Raw genomic sequence first — 16,651 nt, forward strand, 5'->3', positions numbered from 1 at the left:
TCTAGGCTCTGACTGGCACAGCGAGGTAACTGCATCTCAGCTGCTCTCCATCCTGCTTGAGAAGTCAGACCACTCCTAGAGGCTTGTCAGCATCCTGAGCCTTCCAAGCATCACAGAGGCAATCACCTAGATGTCAGTTCTTATTCATTCACATCAACATCTAGAAGCCGTTTCCACCTCCATGCTGCCTCATAGCAACAGCATCTGCCATGTCGTCCCATAGTAACAGTATCGGTCCTGTGCAAGGACACGGGGGTCCAGAGCCATCTTTAAGCATCCCTGGGGAAGATGAGGGCGGAGCTTCTGTGGCCAAGCTGAGTAACCTGGGGTTTCACGCTGCCCATGGTTTTGATTCCCACATAACTCAACTCTGAATGCTTAGGGGTAGTCATGGAGTGTCAGATGGGGTCTGGAACCCAGTGCCTTCATTGTGGGGTACAGCATCCAATACCCCAACACATAGGTCCTCCTTGAGCTCAGTTGCTGAGATAGGTGGGTTACAATTCCAAGACTTGAAAGTCCAAGAGCTCCATAGGGTGAGGCCCTAGTTGTTGCCCTTCTCAAACACGGACTTGGGAACTCCAGAGTTCTTCTTCACACACACACACACACGAGAGNNAGAGAGAGAGAGAGACAGAGAGACAGAGACAGAGACAGAGAGACAGAGACAGAGACAGAGAGAGACAGAGAGAGAGACAGAGAGAGAGAGAGAGACAGAGAGACAGAGAGACAGAGAGACAGAGACAGAGACAGAGAGAGACAGAGAGACAGAGAGACTCTGTGGTATCCATCAATGCCAATCACCCTGAAGGTAAGAAAAAGGGCGGTATGGCTGCGATTGCCGAGAGGGTGCATGGCAGAGATTGAGGACCAACAAGTATCATTAGGGGAAGAAGGCAGAAAAACACACAGGTGTCTCTGGAATGAAGGTCCCCTCTGAACTGACTGATCACAGCTGGAGGTCTAGCTGCGGTCTGGGAAGCACAATAGCTCATGTACTTTAAGAACACTGGTCTTAGGGTAGCTGTGTGACCACAGCCGAGTAAGTCAAGAACCGTGTTGGATGATGGGAAGGGGAGAGAATGAATGAGGAGGATCCCCAAGGCAGCCGTGAGGAAGGGGTGCTTCCCATATCTCTCTGAGGAGATAGCAGGAGCAGTTGGAATCTGTGAGTGGTGGACACATGGAAGTCTGTCCTTTCTGCTCCTGGCTGGGGCAGTGTCCTTCTCTACAACTGCCCCATCATGATGCACCAGCTCAGTGTTTGTTCGCCCAATGCTTCTCCTGGACAGAGGAGCAGGTGCCAGGACCTGCTGGGAGCCCACTTATCTTCAGAGGCATCTGCAAAGGCAAAGTGTCCTCTGGTCGCCTGTGCCAAGCCAGCCTCTCCTCTCCCCAGGGCGGGTGAGCGAGCAGGTGGCCTCATGCCAGCCTTCATCAGCTCCTCTGTGTCTGGTAACCAGACAGGGGTGAGCCTGGGGCGGGGGCCTCCCCATACCTCAGGTCCAAGGCATGCCTGGGTGATGTGGGGTCACCACATCAGGGAACCACTGCCTGCAGGATCTTGGCAGGGGAATAGCGGGGTAATTGGGGTCAGCAGATGTCCCTGGTATTCTGGGTAGCTCAGCAGGCTTTCTGAGGGGAGAACATCTGGACTCAGTGTGATGGCTCTGGAAGTTGCATTGATTAGCCCATGGCAAACTCTCTGTGTCACTAATCTCAGACAGATGGGACCTGAGCACCTAGTAGGTCATCGTTGGCACCCTCTCATTGTGAAGCTGGGAAAACTGAGGCAGAGAAGCCAGACAGTACCTTTCCTCCCGTTACCTCTGCTCAGCCCCAGCTCAGGCGCTAGATTCCAAAGCGCGGGTGTGCCCTGGGCCAGCCTGCGGACGGTTAGGGCGCAGAAGGGAGAGTGTGACGAGTGATGAGATTCCCGGTCTCTGTCACCATGGAGAGCCTTGCTATGGACCCATGTGTCTGTCTGTCCCGCACCAGTGCACCAAGACGTGTGGAGTAGGCGTGAGGATGCGAGACGTGAAGTGTTATCAGGGAACAGACATCGTCCGAGGATGTGACCCCCTGGTGAAGCCTGTGGGCAGGCAGGCCTGCGACCTGCAGCCATGTCCTACAGAACCCCCAGGTGAGAAGAAAGAGGCCGGGCACAGGGTGGGGGCTGGCGGGAGTTGTGGGCAGAGCCAGGATCTGACAGAACACCAGGCATTAGTAAGGGAAGCAGTTAGAGTGACACACGGGTGTGCCTTCAGAAGAGGTCTTCTCTAGTGGGAAGGGCCTCAATGGGGTTCAGGGACCCCACACAGAGACCGGGTCTCAGAAAAAAACACTGACCTAAAATGTGGTTGGGGGAAGCTGTGGGACCAGGGACCAAGACGACCTGGCCTGAGCAGCAGGTGCTGACTCTCAGGAGGCAGGCAGGTAGGAGCTAGGCATGGTCTCTGGCTTGGGTACCTGGGAAGATAGACAAGGTTCAGTCTCCAGAGTGCATGCCAATTGTAGAGGAAGGTGAATTCTATTTTGGGAATGCTGAGGCAAGGAGAGAGAGGAATCCACAGGCCCTGGAAGGGTTTGGACTTCTTAGAAGGAAGGACCAGGGACTATCCAAAATTCCCTGGTTTTACTTCCCGCCCCAAGTGAACAGATGGAACACCTACTGAGATCCATGTTTTTCTGGAGAGGGACTTGGATTAGGAAGGGGTAGCAGAGGCATAGAGCTGGAAATCTGTAGTATGTGGGTTGCTCTGGACCTAGGTTTGGGGGTGCTCATCTGTTGACATAGTCATTGTGTCACTCTGGGATGCCCTTAATGAGCTCCTGACTTTGTGAAGACACTGTGGCAAGAGTTGGGGACCCTAGGAGCTGTTCTTCTGGGGCGTCATGGTGTTTCATCCTCCCCCCCCATATTGTGTCCCATCCCCAGATGACAGCTGCCAGGACCAGCCAGGTACCAACTGTGCACTGGCCATCAAAGTGAACCTCTGCAGCCACTGGTACTACAGCAAAGCCTGCTGCCGCTCCTGCAGGCCTCCCCACTCTTAGCTGGTGTTGTGGCCCCCCGAGACCTGCACACCACATCCTGGGGCTCTCGTTGGACACCCACCCTGCAGGAGGAGATCCTGGGCTGTGAAGACGTGACACAGAGAACAAGTGACAAGAAGGGACTTCGGGGAGAGCCTCCAGAGCCCACGGGCCCCTTCTCAGATAAAGACACCCTGCTGCGGGAAGCCGTACTCACTCCCAGGATCCTGTGTCTGTGCCCACACTAGAGGGACCAGAGTCTAGAACCCAGAGTAGGCAGTAACTGCCCATTTTCCAGGCCCTTCTCTGAGGTGGAAGAACCCTCTCGAGGTGACTTGAAGATGACCCAGGAAGGGGAGAGTCTCCCTTCTTTGGCTGCCTTGGGCAAGGCAGGGTCTTGGCTCAGCTGAGGAGCCCAGGCTGCCCTGTCTCTGGAAGTATCGAAGGTACCCCATCCTAAGGCATTAGTGCCACTGTGCCTCCCCTCCTGGAGTTCCTGTGCTGGATGGAAGGGACGGCCCCTGTTCTTGTGGTGTCCCTGCCACCCGCTCACTGGTGCATGTTAATAAAGTGGCTGTATTTATGGCAGTGTGCTGGGTTCACTCACTTCGGGCAGAAATGGTGGACAGCCTCAGTCAGGAGCTTCAGGGAGGCTGCGCCAGGGTTCCTCTGCTGGACAGTGGGCGCAGAGATGGGTGGGAACAGGGCGGTCTGATACAGAAAGTCGGCAAAAGGCAGTGAGAAGAGCAGGGAGTGTACAAGGATGGGTGCTGTGGGTAGCAGGACAGGGTTGAGATAGAACCTAGCATGAATCTCCAGCCATCTCTAGCTGCCCTTGCTCTGGGGCTTATCGCTGGGATGGAACACGGGGCTATTGGAATGCTGGGGGGAGCCGAGGGAACAGAAAGGCTAGAAGATACAGGGCAGGACCACCAAAAGTACGTGCTGCAGTGGGCTCAGGTTTCATGTAAGGTCCTCTGCTGCTCTCTGAGGACCATCCTCAGGGCCATGAGCCCAGATTCCCACATCAGGTTGGCTCCTTGTGGGTGCAGGGATACAAGGGAGCTATCAGATGGAGCTGCTTCAGTCTGGTTTTTCTGGAGTGGAAGAGAGTGGAAAAGAAAACAACACACATGTGTGTGCAGACACATGTGCATGCACAGCCCCCAGGGAGGCAGGGAGGAAGGGGCAGAGTCTGAGATGGCAGCAGTTAGTCAGTCTCAACACCATGGAGGAGTCCCCTGGGCTCAGGTAGTAGGGACACTGATGACTGTCTCTTGGGCTTTGGGGTCAGTCTGCCCCAGATAATACAGCTCTGTTGCTGAAGTGTTTAGGGTTTGGGAGGAAACAGAGGCAGCCACACAGTCCAGTGCACTATTGCTCCTCTGTGTCCACAGGAACTGGATCAAGATAGCCGCCCCCTAGAGATTTTATTTTTGTCCCCCAAAGCCAGAAGTTAGCGATTTGGGAGATGGCTGTGCTTCAGGTCACCAGCTGGGCTTAGAGCAGTTTCCTTGGGTCTCAGCGGCTGGGCCTCCGCCACACCTAAGACCCATCGTTACTTTCCTCCAGGCTCCCTCCCCTCCTGATTTCCTCCCTTTTTACCTCATCCCACACTCCTCTCTGTTGGCCTTTGGTTTATACCTAGCTATGCCAGGCTGTGTCAGGCATGTCCCCAGCACTAACTAGTTTCATCAATTTTGAGGTGGGTAGCATGAGTGTCCCACTAAGCTGATGCAAGCTCAGGGACAGTCAGCCACTTGTCCTTAAGAAAAGCAACCCATCATGTCAAGTCTGCTCTTCAAATTGTTGAACGACAATCTTGAAAGCCATTGGGGGCACTGAGAAACAAAGGTGGCTTGTTATAATGCCCCGTTTGCCTGAGAACTCTTACCAGCCCCTCTGCGCAGAGCTAGAACTCACCAACTGGGCTGGGAAGGTGAACTCTGTCTGGTTCCAGAGAGGGTCTGTGCCTGACAGTGCCCAGTGGATGGACAAACAAGCAGTCTAGTGCCATGGTGTGGGAAACAAATTTATTGGCTTTTGCTTTTTTCAGGGTGCTTGGTTGGTCCCCGGCAGGTCCCATGGTGGTGTTGAGTGAGCTGGTAGGGATGAATGCTTAATTCACTTCGAGGATGTCTATGGAGCTATTCAGAGACGCTGGAGGTTAAAAAAGGAGAGGGACTAGGAGACAAAGACAGAACAGCCCAGAGCCCCCCCTCCCTGCATCACCCATACCCCCAAGTAATGCAAAGGACTGATACCAAGGGGGTAGAATGGGACAAAGGAAGTAGAGGGGAAAAGTTGGGGACTTCTATGATTCTAAGGGTAGATTCTGTTAGCAAGACCAAACTAAGGCAAGAAAAAGAAAAGGAGAAAAAAAATTCAGAATGCCAAAGACAGCAGATCCTCACTAGCAAGGGTGGAGGGTCCTGCTGTGGTATCTGGCTCAGGAGTGGCCGCTGTACTATAGGAAGGCACCTTCACGGGGCACCTGCACGTCTCTGGCTACATTGCATGGAGATGAACTAGGGTCCCAAATAGAAGGGAAGGGCCTCTTGAGGCTGTGCCACCAAGAATGGTGTCTCTTTCAGAGCAGAGAACTGCACTACTGAGGGCCGAGGTCCTGGGCTTGGGGCACCCTCAAGGGGTGGTTACCTGACACCAATTCCTCATTCAGAGGAGGAGGGCTTGGAGCTGTGTGGGTAGAGACGGGGCTTCCATACAGGGGCAGCTGGCTCTGGCTGTCTAGGTCTGGGGCCTCTTTCCAAGCAGGAAACAGGAAGTGGATGATCTATAGCTCAGCTCTCTCAGGGACCTCAGTTCCCACCGAGGACCAAAGTTTCAAGGGCTTTCTGCAGTCAGCTTTCCCCCTCCTACCCCCCACTACCTAGATGGGGATGCAAGCTCATGGATGGGGTGGCCTGCCCTAGAGTCACACCTGAGACCCCTATTGCATAGCTGGGCCACCTCCAGTGCAGCAGCAATCTTGCTAGATGTGTCTGTGGTTGACTGGGTTTAGGGATGAATACTGGATGTGTAAATTTGAGTGTCAACCCTCCCAGAGTAGCGTCCCCTGTCCCCATGCCTCTTCTCTTATGGAAAAGCAGATTGTGTAGAGAAAGCGTCCCAAGAACACTGCTGTCTCCTAAAACTCTGCCTTCTACAGGGAGACTTGTCCATTCTCGGGGGGGCCAGCACAATGGGTATTTCAAGCTTGGGGCAGATGCTTGGCACCTAGGTTCAGGAGCGTGAGTCAAAGAGGCTGGGAGAAGGAATGGAGAGAGGGTGAGGAGAAGGATGGGAAGGGGGACACAGGGCGAGGGGACAGAATGTTTATTTGGTCCACCGTCTCTAAGGAAGGTTCATGCTTGAGGGCCACTGGCAGCCAGTGAGGCCCCTGCTCCCTTGAGCAGGTAAAAAGCCCAAAGCCTGGAGGGAGGGACAAGTTAAGGCCATGAAGCCAGAGACAGACAAGTTGTTGGGGTTGACACTAGCCATCTTCTTACTTCCTGGGAACAGGACCTAGTACCTGTACCCCAACACTGCCTTACCTTATCCTCCTGACCCCCGCCTCCCTTCTGAGGTCAGCTGTGCCTAGGAGCTGCCACACCTGATTCATTGGACTTTATCCCTGTAAAGGGCCCGGGGATTCCCCATGCCTAGAGCCCCTAGTACAGGGATAGAGGGAAGACATGGCTGAGCAGAGGTCTGGGCATGGGGCCAGGGCATGCCATGGGGATCCTGCCATGATCTCAAGACCTTCCAAGGCTGGATGCCTCGGCAGTATGGAGGCCTGTCACACGTCGGTGCTAACGCTGCGGCTTCGGGAAAAGGCCTCACGCATGGCTGAGAGGCGGTTGGGGTTGAGCGCCTGAAGGCCCTCAAAGGTCGCTGGGGGCAGCTCCACGTCCTCCTGGCTGATGCTTTTGTAGGCCACACGGCCCCCACCGTTGCGCACACCCTCAAAGTCGTCCTCCTCTGGCTCCTGCAGGAAGAAGGTGGGTGGCTCGTAGTAGGAACAGCTGCGGCAGAGGGCGCGGGCCTGTGGGGACTTCTGGCTGAAGGAGGTGGCGGCAGCTGGGTAGAGAGCGGGCCCGTTGGTCAACACAAGGTTGCGGTTGGAATGCAGGGGCGGCAGGTGTGAGTGCACGGCGAAATCGGGCTCCTCCTCGTCCTCCTCGGATTCGTCCTTCTTGCAGCAGTAGTACTGTGGACAGAGGGACAGGTGACCACAGGGCGTTTCTCACCAGTGTTGACCAGAGGGTAGCCTTCAAGATTATTGGGTGACCCTGCTCAGTCTCCTCCACCTGTTCCACTACCACCCAGCATCTACCCCAGGCCGCTCTGAGCTGAGGTCCCTGCAATAATGTCACTTATCTATCTCACCCACACAACTGGATGTAAGTCTAATTTCCAATTTATAGGCAGGTAAACTGAGGCACAGTTGGGTTAAGAAACCTGAAAGTGATAGGTCTGGGTAAGCCATTTCAGATCCTAGAGTTGAGTCATAGGCACTGGGTGTGCCTTACACACGGGTGCTCCCTCCTGTCAGGAAGCCATGGGACCTCAGAAGCCTCTAAAGCGCAGGCAGGGAAAGCTAGGCGAGGTAGCATACTCTTCGCTGCCGCTCTCCTGAAGGGTGGCTGTGTGCCACTGGAGAGTCCCTGAGTCCCTCTGAGCCTCAGCAAAAGCCTTGAGTGAGCTGGCTTTTCTGAACTGCACAGATTCCCCCAGCCCCATTGCTGGGCATCTCCGCTGAAATCTGACTATACCTCCTCCACTACATCCTGGACCCTGGCCCTCTCTGTCTTCTTAGGGGCTCCCCCTGCAGAGCCACCCTCAGGCTCCAACCCAACCAGGTCCCCTGCCCATCTGCCCATCCGTTGGGAGTACCTGAAGCCGACAGTAGCACAGAACAGCGATGATACAGAGCAGAATCACAGTTGCCAAGATGCCCCCAGTGATGACCACAGTCCCGGCTGTCATCCGCCCACTTCTCCATCAACAGCCTGCAACAGATACCACAGGGCACAGCATTGGTAGTGCCTTATGCAAAAGGCCAGAATGTGGATACCACAAACCAGAGATCAGCCTGGGATGGAGCAGGCAAGAGGAGAGGAGATCCAAGCCTCTAAGCCCTGTTCCACCTCTTAACCTCAGTTTCTCCATTTGCAAAAGGTGAATGTTAATAGTCAGACATGGAAGTTACTTTTAATTTTTATGTGTATGGGTTTCGCCTGCGTGTATGTCTGTACACCATGTATGCTGTGTTCATGGATGCTGCAAGGCTTTAGATCCCCTGGAACTTGAGTTACAGACAGCTGTGAGCGTCCATGTGGGTGATGGGAATTGAACTGGGGTCCTTTGGAAGAAGCTGCTGGTGCTCTGTTATGTTGTTGTTGTTCTGAGGTTTTTTGTTTGTCTGTGTTGTGTTTTGTTTTGTTTTTCAAAGACAGGGCTTCTCTGCTTTGTCCTGGCTGTCCTGGAACTCACTCTGTAGACCAGGCTGGCCTAGAAATCACAGAGATCCTCCTGCCTCTGCCTCCCAAGTGTTGGGAGGTGCATCCCAGAGCTGGAACTCGGGTTGTCAGGCTTGGCTACAAGCGCCTCCATCTGCTGAGCCTCCCTGACAGTCCCTTGTTTGAGCGAGAATGGGGAGAGTTGTTTGGTTGTATTTTGTTTTGACAGGTTCTGTCATTGGCTTGGTATTTGCAAAATAGTTGAAATAGCTGGCCAGCATGCCCCAGGGGTCCACTTCTCTCCACCTTCCCTGTGCTGGGATTGCAAATGTGCATACAACATCTGGCTTCGTACAGGGGATAAAAATCAGGTTCTTGTGTTTGAGCAGCAAATGCCTCACTGATGGGCCACCTCTCCAGTCCCGTCTTTACCACTGTTAAGTGCTAGTTCAATACCAACTAAGCAGATTTTTTTCTAGAACTTTTTTATATCATGAAACTGAAAACAATAAACAATTTTTTAATTTATGAAATTCATATTTAGAAAAAATATATTCCCAGTGACATTATAGGGAAGTGATGGCGAGCCCCCCCCCATGTTGTAGAATCAACCTCCATGACTTTTTCAGAATAAATTCTTAGAAGACAGACTCCTATGGTCCTGATGCCATGAGCTCTTAACTGCAGGGAGCTGGCAGCCTGCATAAGTGTGCTGCTTGCAGGGATCGTCCCGATGGACCTGTGCCCCCAGGACACAGACTCTCCTTTGCTGTCTTCCCTTGTCTTCTGCAGGGTGACCATTCCAATCGTAGCTGGTGTCAGCTGAAGCGAGACTTAGCAGCTTTCCCGCAGCCCTTCTGTCTTCCAGGGTCCTTCCCTGAGCGGCCGCAAGACCCGGGTAAGCCCATCCCTTCCTCTACTCCAAAGATGTTCTGGTTTTGTGGGGCCTGGTGGAGAAGGCACGGAGGGAATAACCGGACCATTTTAAAGGAGAGCCAGAGCATCTTAGTCTACCGACCAGCACTTCTGTGCTGACAACCGACGGGGACTCGGAAAAGCCACCGCTCTGTTTGGCCTCCCCATCCTCTGAGATGCCGTCCTTACACATTAGCCTCCCATTCGTGTGAGACCCTGTCATTCCTGAATGCCTCAGTTCTCACCCGTCTTTCTCCTGCCTCCCTGCCATGTGGTTAGAGAGAAGTGTACTCATCCATCTTACAGAATCTTCTGTGTATTAGAGTTGGAGTGTTTCCTCGTGTGGCTGCTAACAGACCCTTCGTGACCATTTGGAACTCTAAGCTGGCCTCCTTATACATCACCTTCAAGGCGTAGGGCCAATTCCCCTTCTCGTGATGTTGCGTTGACAGTGGTTCCATCTAGTTCTTTCGTCATGCGATGTCCCCTCCTGATTGCTACCCAACTGCTCTAGCAATATCACAGCAAATGCAAAACAGTGACTTTTTTCCCTCAAAGTTTCATTTCTCTCACATTATCTATTCAGGTTCTTCCAGATAAAGTTATAAAGAGCTTGCTGAGCCTGTGATAGCAAAGGCTCGTCTGAAGATGGGAGGCAGCTATGCCCAGTTCTTCCCCCATCACCTCCTAGGGCAGGCAGAGCCTCCCTGAGGCTTGAGGCTGTGTCTGAGGCTTTGAGGCTCACTGCAGCGTTGCTCACCATTTGGCGTGTTTCCATCTACTGCAGTCTTTATCCTGCAGTCAGTGGCCACACTGTCCCAGTGAGGCTGTGGGTTCGGAGGCCTCTCCACAGCTGCTGCTGTGCTATCCTTGCGACCTCATGAGCCTTTGGTGGAGTTTAATAGGAGAAACCCGACCCCCCCATCTCAGTGTTCACAACAACCAGAGCATGGGCATCTTCTATTGTGAACAAACTCATTATTTTACTTGTGTGCATGTCTCGTTCCCCTAGACAGGTTTACTCACTGAGCTTGGAGCTTGCTATTGGCTAAGCTGGGGATGAGGACATAGGGATCCTCCTGTCTCCAACTCCCTACTCCCAGGGCTACAGATGCTGGGGTTCCAAACTCAGATCTTCATGGGTACACAGCTCTTACCCACTGAGCCATCTCTCTGGCCCAACAATTTTAGCTTAATTTTTTCGAGACACAGCCTCATGTAGACTAAGCTAGCCCTGAACCTCCAGTCCTCCGAGCTCTATTTTCCAGGTACTGAGTCTCCAAGCAGGCGCCACCTGCCAACATGCTTTACATTGTCGGAAGCAGACACCTAAGACGGGAGTTCCTATTGATATTTGCACTTAAACTTTGGGATTCTAGTTTTTTGGTTTGGGTTTTTTAGTCATTAAAATTGGATCTTTGACTTCTCTCTTAACATCCTACCCTTCCTTACTTTCCTCCTTGTATCTGCAGCAATTTTGAAATGACAGTATCAGTGTCCCACCGAAGTCTCCTGAAAGCCTGCCGTTTGTCTCTCTGCTCGCTCCCATGAGGACGGAGTTGAATGGAAGGACTTTCAGAGGCACCACGACAATTCTTCACAGTGGCTCCCCACCAACCCCATATTCAGATTCATCTTTTCCTCATTTGTTTCAAATATAAAAATTAATGAAAATTTTCTTCTCAATTATACAAAGTGCTTGGTTAAACAGACCACAGCATAAATCCAGGAACATTTGGAGGCCGTCTTCCTTCCTTCCTTCCTTCCTTCCTTCCTTCCTTCCTTCCTTCCTCTCTCCCAACCTCCTTCCTTCCCCTCCCTCCTTCCCTCTCTCCCTCCCAAACTCCTTCCTTCCCTCCCTCCCTCCCTCCCTTCCTCCCTCCCTTCCTCCCTTCTTATGCTTTGCCCTGGAAGCAACAATCTGTCTTCGCTCTGCTTTTCTCCTTCCATGGCCGCGTCCTCAACACACGCCCAAGAATACCTTCCCCTCTCAGAGAAAGAAGGCGCTGTTAAGTCTGTGCCCTCCTTTCTTTCCTTCATGCACAGTCTGGCCTGTGCTACAAGGAAAACCTTAGGGAGCCTTCTGATCCACTGTGGAGCTTGCCTGGCCTCCTCACACCCAGGTCACGCTCCTTTAGGAGAAGAGCCCAGATCACCCAGCTGGATCCCACAGACACTGTTGTTCACCTTTTGCTGTTACAGAAACATGCACACGTTTCTGAAGTTCTGCTAAACCTGGCCAAGACTTGCTGGCATTGGGGCTGACTGATCAGTTCCCAAAAGTGTAGGAGAGAAACTGGAAGTCTGGTGATTTGCTCTGACTCTCCAGGTCTGGGTGAGAAGGGTGGATACGAGGCATTCGCACATATTTGCGGCTGGACTTGGGAGAGGGTCAGATGGCCTCGTGGGGTCAAGCAGGGGCCTGGGTACAGATGGAGGAGACATGACATGAACTGCCAAGAAGAATATTGCTCAGGCCATGCTGTGAGCCAGAGGCAAGGCTGGGACTGGAATTCAAGCCCCAGAAGACAGATGGACAGACAGATGACAGATAGGTCCAGACAGACCTAGAGAGACAAGGCAAGAGACACAGACAGACATAGGGACAACTCCAACAAAATATAGGCAAGTCCAAACAGCTCTGAAGTATGAGACAATGGGGTGTAGACACGTTGGAGACCCAGACAGGGAAGGAGCCCTAGGGACCCTACACATTCCTGGGCATGCTGCTTGGCAATTCTAGCCCCCTCAGCCTCTTGGGAGGCCGAGGCCAGCTGGCTAGCTGGCCTTGCTAGGGCCGCAGGTCTATAGAGCCGGAGCTTGGAGTCAGTGTGCAGTAGAGGCGGCTCGAGGACTGTCCAGGTACATTTTTCTTTCAGGAGGGTGACCCTGAACTGTGCTCACTGTGACCACTAGACTAGGCTGCTCTGCTCTCATCATCCTGTTGGGGTGCAAGAAACATTGATTTTTTCTGGGATCGCTGAAGAGATCCCAGAAAGCCCTCCTTAGTGGTCAGAGGAGCTGGGGAGGGTGGGACAGGTACTAGAACCCTGATGCTGTAGGCAAAGGACTGAGGAGCGTCCACCTGGGAGGTGCACCAAACCGAACAATGTCCTAAGTGAGGTGACTGGGCATGTGTCAGGCTAGCATACACTGGTATCTTATGGCTGAAAGCCATGACAGCAGGGACAGGGCCCGGTAAGAGGAGAGAGGAGTGGAGGTCAATGCCTTCGTCCCTATCACCCCCTGCTTGTCAGACAGACCCTTCTCTCTGAGATGGCATAGGCTCCCATGGCCCCCATGGCTGTCTGCTTGCGGTGATGTGCTACCCATAGCTCGCAGAGGGAAAGTGGCCTGCTTTATACCAGTCTCAGAAAGGCAAGTGCTCTGGGTCAGCTTAAAGCAAAATCTACCAATGTGCATAGGAATGTGTGGGTCTCTGGGGCTCCCTCCTCAGGACAGGAATTGTCCTCTGCTACCCCTCCCCCATGACCACCTCACCTGCACGAAGGTCCTGAATCCCATGGCACCCTCGTGGGAACACGCACTGCAGCAGAGTTTGGGGTACAGCACAGCCTTACCCTTCCTCTCCTCTCTGGGCTCTGCCTCTGAGCCAAGAGGTGGTGGCTGCATTTCTACCCTTCTTGCTTGTCTGTCCTTAGATGACAGCAGGGATATAAAAGGGCTTGAGGTGAATGCTCATCCTAGCCTGGGATGGACAGCTTCTCTCCTGGGGAAAGGGGTTAGGAGATCCACTGGTCCCCGCTGTCAATGGCCTGTGTGAAGCCACGTGTGGCGAGGGCTGTCATGTTCAGCCAAATGTGTGGAGAGTCAGAAGGCTCTGCAGAGGTAGGAGAAATAGACACAGAAGTGAAGATGTCCTGACTGAGTCTCCAGGACCCTCTGAGCCTGTAAAGATGCCACACCCAAGACAGATGACAATAGAGATAGCCCCATGGGTCACCATACTGGTGGGAACTTGCTGCACTCAGAGAGGCCAAGTGGGAGACAAGTGGCCAGAAAGCTGGACTTTAGTGCCCTGAAGGTCAAGATTGAAAGCCCTTCAATGGGCCACCCCATCACGGGGCTTACACGCAGGCTCACTGACAGTCACAGGGACTGGGCTGGGTTCTCTTGGCAGTATATGCCCCAGTGAAAGGTGTCTCCATGGATGCAGGACTGGAGCTGAGGAAGGCGAGAGCTCACAAGAACCGTGACAGGGCTGAGGGACCTCTGCAGGACATGGAAAGAAGTGCTCTATACAATGACTCAAACAGAACCTGAGGACCAGCCTAGCGCTTCCCTGGTCAGTCACCAGACAGACCCCAGAAGCCTTTGTTTCTTCACGCCTCAGTTTCCTCCCTTGGAAAGTTAGGGAAACACTGAAGATTCTGTGAGGGACAGGATGATGTCATACTAGAGGCATGAGTCCTTCTTTGGTTCTGAGGATCTGGCCACACTCGCCACAGAGCCTCTCCCAGGTCTGAGAGACATGCATCCCTCTCCTGGCCCAGGCTGTTTTCTGCTGATCTTTAGGGCCTGGGTCCTCTCCAACGGCAGGCAGCCTATCGGCATGATGGGAAAAATGCCAGCTTAGGCCAGGTGTCCAGGGCTGTCAGCAGCCGCTGCTCCAACACCCAGGCCATCCAGCTGGAGCGTCTCAGCATCTCTTTTCTGATACACACCCCCCCGCAATGGGTGCCAGGTCCCAGGGCCGGCCCGGCATAGACACACACTCAGGCCACTGGCAGCTCTGCTCACATCCAGCCTGACAGCATCTATATTTAACTACCAACAGTCTCGGGGGGTGACCAGACCTCCCTTGGCTCTATCCACCTGCCTTCCCTCTGGGATACCCCTTTGCCCACACTTTCATTGCCATCAAAGCCCGACATATGTTTGCTTAATCCAGAAAGCCTTCCTGAATCTCTCCAGAGTATACCACATCTTTGAAAAACACCCGTGCTAGAAGGAACCACGTAGCATGCTTCCAGTCAATGGAAAGAGAGTAAGGACCAAGGGCCACTTCCTTCCACCTCACCCCGCTGTCCTTGAGTCATCCCCTACACTTCTCTTCAGAGCCTTGGACTTTCCACAGCCACCTCCTCTGCCCACATCAGGGCAGAGGCCTTCTCCTGGGCCCCAGCTCCCTCCTCTGAAATGCCGACTCAGTACAGGTTGTCCAAAGGTTTCCAACGTTGGTTGGTTTTTAATCAGTTTGCAAGGGGTCTTGGTGATTTAGCTATGCAACCAAATGTAAGGGCCATGAATGTAAGAAGCGCCTGGCACGGAGTCAAGGTGTCAGGAACAGGATTTCAGATTCATTTGGACTCGAGGGAGGCTTCCCAACAGGTTCCGAGATAAGCAAACCTGAGTACCTAAGAGAACAGGAAGGCTTTGGGGCTCAGGGAGGGAGTTGGGCTGGACTGATGGGAGAAGGAGCCCAGGGAACTTCCTGGAGGAGGAGGAGGAAGTTTCTATGCCGGTCCTTGAGGGAAAGAGAGGAGAAAAAAGCCTAAAGAACCCAGGACAGTCCAGTCAAAGACTAAAGCAGGCCAGTGACACCTGGCAGAGACCACCCCACAGTCTGTCTGCACCTCCATGGCCACTCTGTGGTCTTCTCATGCCAGCCAATGAAATTTGGCAAGGCTCTTGCCAAACTGTTAATTGCCCCCCAGGGACCATAAACAGATTTATGGCCTTATAAACGCATGCTCCCCAGCCCCAGCCCTGATTTCTTCAAGGACAGAGTATAGGATGGAGCTCCTCTGTGCACCCTCCACCCATTCTTGGAACCTGCCTGTGGTTCTGGTGAGTGACAGTGTGTTTCCCATAACCCATGTCTAGGCAGCCAGCCTGGAGGATAGCCATGTTACAAGCTCCCGTTGTCTCCTGTGTAGAGGCCCAAGCGTCGGGGGCGGGGGCGAGGCAGGAAACACCTGGCAGCAGAACCAGACGCCTCTACCTGCCTCCTCCCGTGAGCTCCCTCCTCTGGCAGGAGCCCCCCACGTAGCTGCCATCTGGACTGTGCATTCTGTGTTTAACCCACTCCTTTCTCTGCCTCCCCCACTGTGCCCACCTTGTCTTCTTAGCCTTAGAAGACTTTTGCACCCCACTTTAGCCCCTGCCAGGGTCCCACAGGGTACAGGACACATAGATGGCTTTGTGAAGGCCAGTGCTCTGGGGCCAGGGGAAATCCAGTTGCTTCATTGGACCTAGGGACTTTCAACATCCCAGGGCACCAGAATCGAAGGCCTGGCAAATGCAGCTGCCTTGGGCCACGGCGGGGCAGCATGGGATCCTGAAACTTCCTTGTTTAATGGGGGTCTCTTCCAACCTAGTGAGGGTATTGCTGCTCACTTCCAGATGGAGAAACTGAGGCTGGGACAGAGAGGGTTGGCTCTGTCTGGGAATCCAGGCTGGCTGGCCTCACAGCCTCCTTTTCTTGCCAGAGTCTGGGCAAAGGCTTATGGGGACTCAGAACCCTTTTCCTCCCCCGAGCACATCTGTCTGGTTACAAGTATTTCTGCTACCTGGAAGCCCAAGGGCCCTGCGGTCCTATGCAAGCGGAGAGCGGCCTGCAGGGTTCCTGTCTAGACCTCCTCTGCATTTGTTCCCAATTTCACGCTCTGCAGGCTCCCAGATTCCTGTGTTCGTTCAATAATAAATAGATGGGAAAGTGTACAGCAGCTCTGTGTGGCTGGATTGGTCTCAGAGACACTAACCAGAGCCCACCAAAGGGGAGGGCTGACAGGAGGCGGCTGGCTGGAGGGCATGCCAGCAGTGTCGGAATGTGTCCCCTGGCACTGCCAAGCCATAACAGTGCCCCCCCAAGGACTCAGGAAGATTCCCCGGGGGCTCATAAGTTGTAGCGGACCCCAAAAAATTTCCACAACTAGGGGATTAATAAACCTAGGCCCAGGGTTGGTTAGGGAGCTGCTGGCACAGGAAACATGGGGATGTCCAGAGCTTGCCTGATTGGTGGCCTGCACTCTCTAAGGGTCCCCTCAGAGGGAGCATAGGGACCCACACATTCTACCAGCCATCTCCAGAGTATTATAGGTGGAAGATCATCTCAGGCCCCAGTTGAATAACTCAGACTAAGCCAGACTACTGAGCTTGGCCTTGTGTAGTGGGCTGAGCCCATTTAACCCTAGGGCTCTCTGTAGGTGGATGATCTTTCCTGGTGGCAGAGTGAACCAGCCAGCAGATGCACCGCAGGCCTCTGCATATCTCTG

General features: G+C 53.5%; 2 protein-coding genes across 4 annotated transcripts in view; one reads left to right on the forward strand and one right to left on the reverse strand.

The window, feature by feature from the left end:
* The window catches only part of Adamtsl2 (ADAMTS like 2), a 32,294-nt gene extending 28,670 nt beyond the window's left edge, over positions 1–3,624 (forward strand). For both annotated transcript variants that reach the window (XM_050155234.1, XM_050155235.1), the window contains exons 18-19: positions 1,999–2,143; positions 2,939–3,624. In XM_050155234.1, coding sequence (XP_050011191.1) covers positions 1,999–2,143; positions 2,939–3,057 — 264 coding nt within the window. In that variant the 3' untranslated portion in view covers positions 3,058–3,624. The remainder of the gene's footprint in view (positions 1–1,998; positions 2,144–2,938) is intronic.
* A 1,439-nt stretch (positions 3,625–5,063) lies between these two features.
* Fam163b (family with sequence similarity 163 member B) overlaps positions 5,064–16,651 on the reverse strand; it is a 32,072-nt gene continuing 20,484 nt past the window's right edge. For both annotated transcript variants that reach the window (XM_050155063.1, XM_050155064.1), the window contains exons 2-3: positions 7,933–8,048; positions 5,064–7,246 (exon numbers count right to left, since the gene is read on the reverse strand). In XM_050155063.1, coding sequence (XP_050011020.1) covers positions 6,836–7,246; positions 7,933–8,025 — 504 coding nt within the window. In that variant the 5' untranslated portion in view covers positions 8,026–8,048 and the 3' untranslated portion in view covers positions 5,064–6,835. The remainder of the gene's footprint in view (positions 7,247–7,932; positions 8,049–16,651) is intronic.

The sequence above is a fragment of the Alexandromys fortis genome, unplaced genomic scaffold, assembly GCF_014885135.2.
Source record: "Alexandromys fortis isolate MF-2015 unplaced genomic scaffold, M_Fortis_MF-2015_v1.1 scaffold_72, whole genome shotgun sequence".
NCBI classification, from domain to species: Eukaryota; Metazoa; Chordata; class Mammalia; order Rodentia; family Cricetidae; genus Alexandromys; species Alexandromys fortis.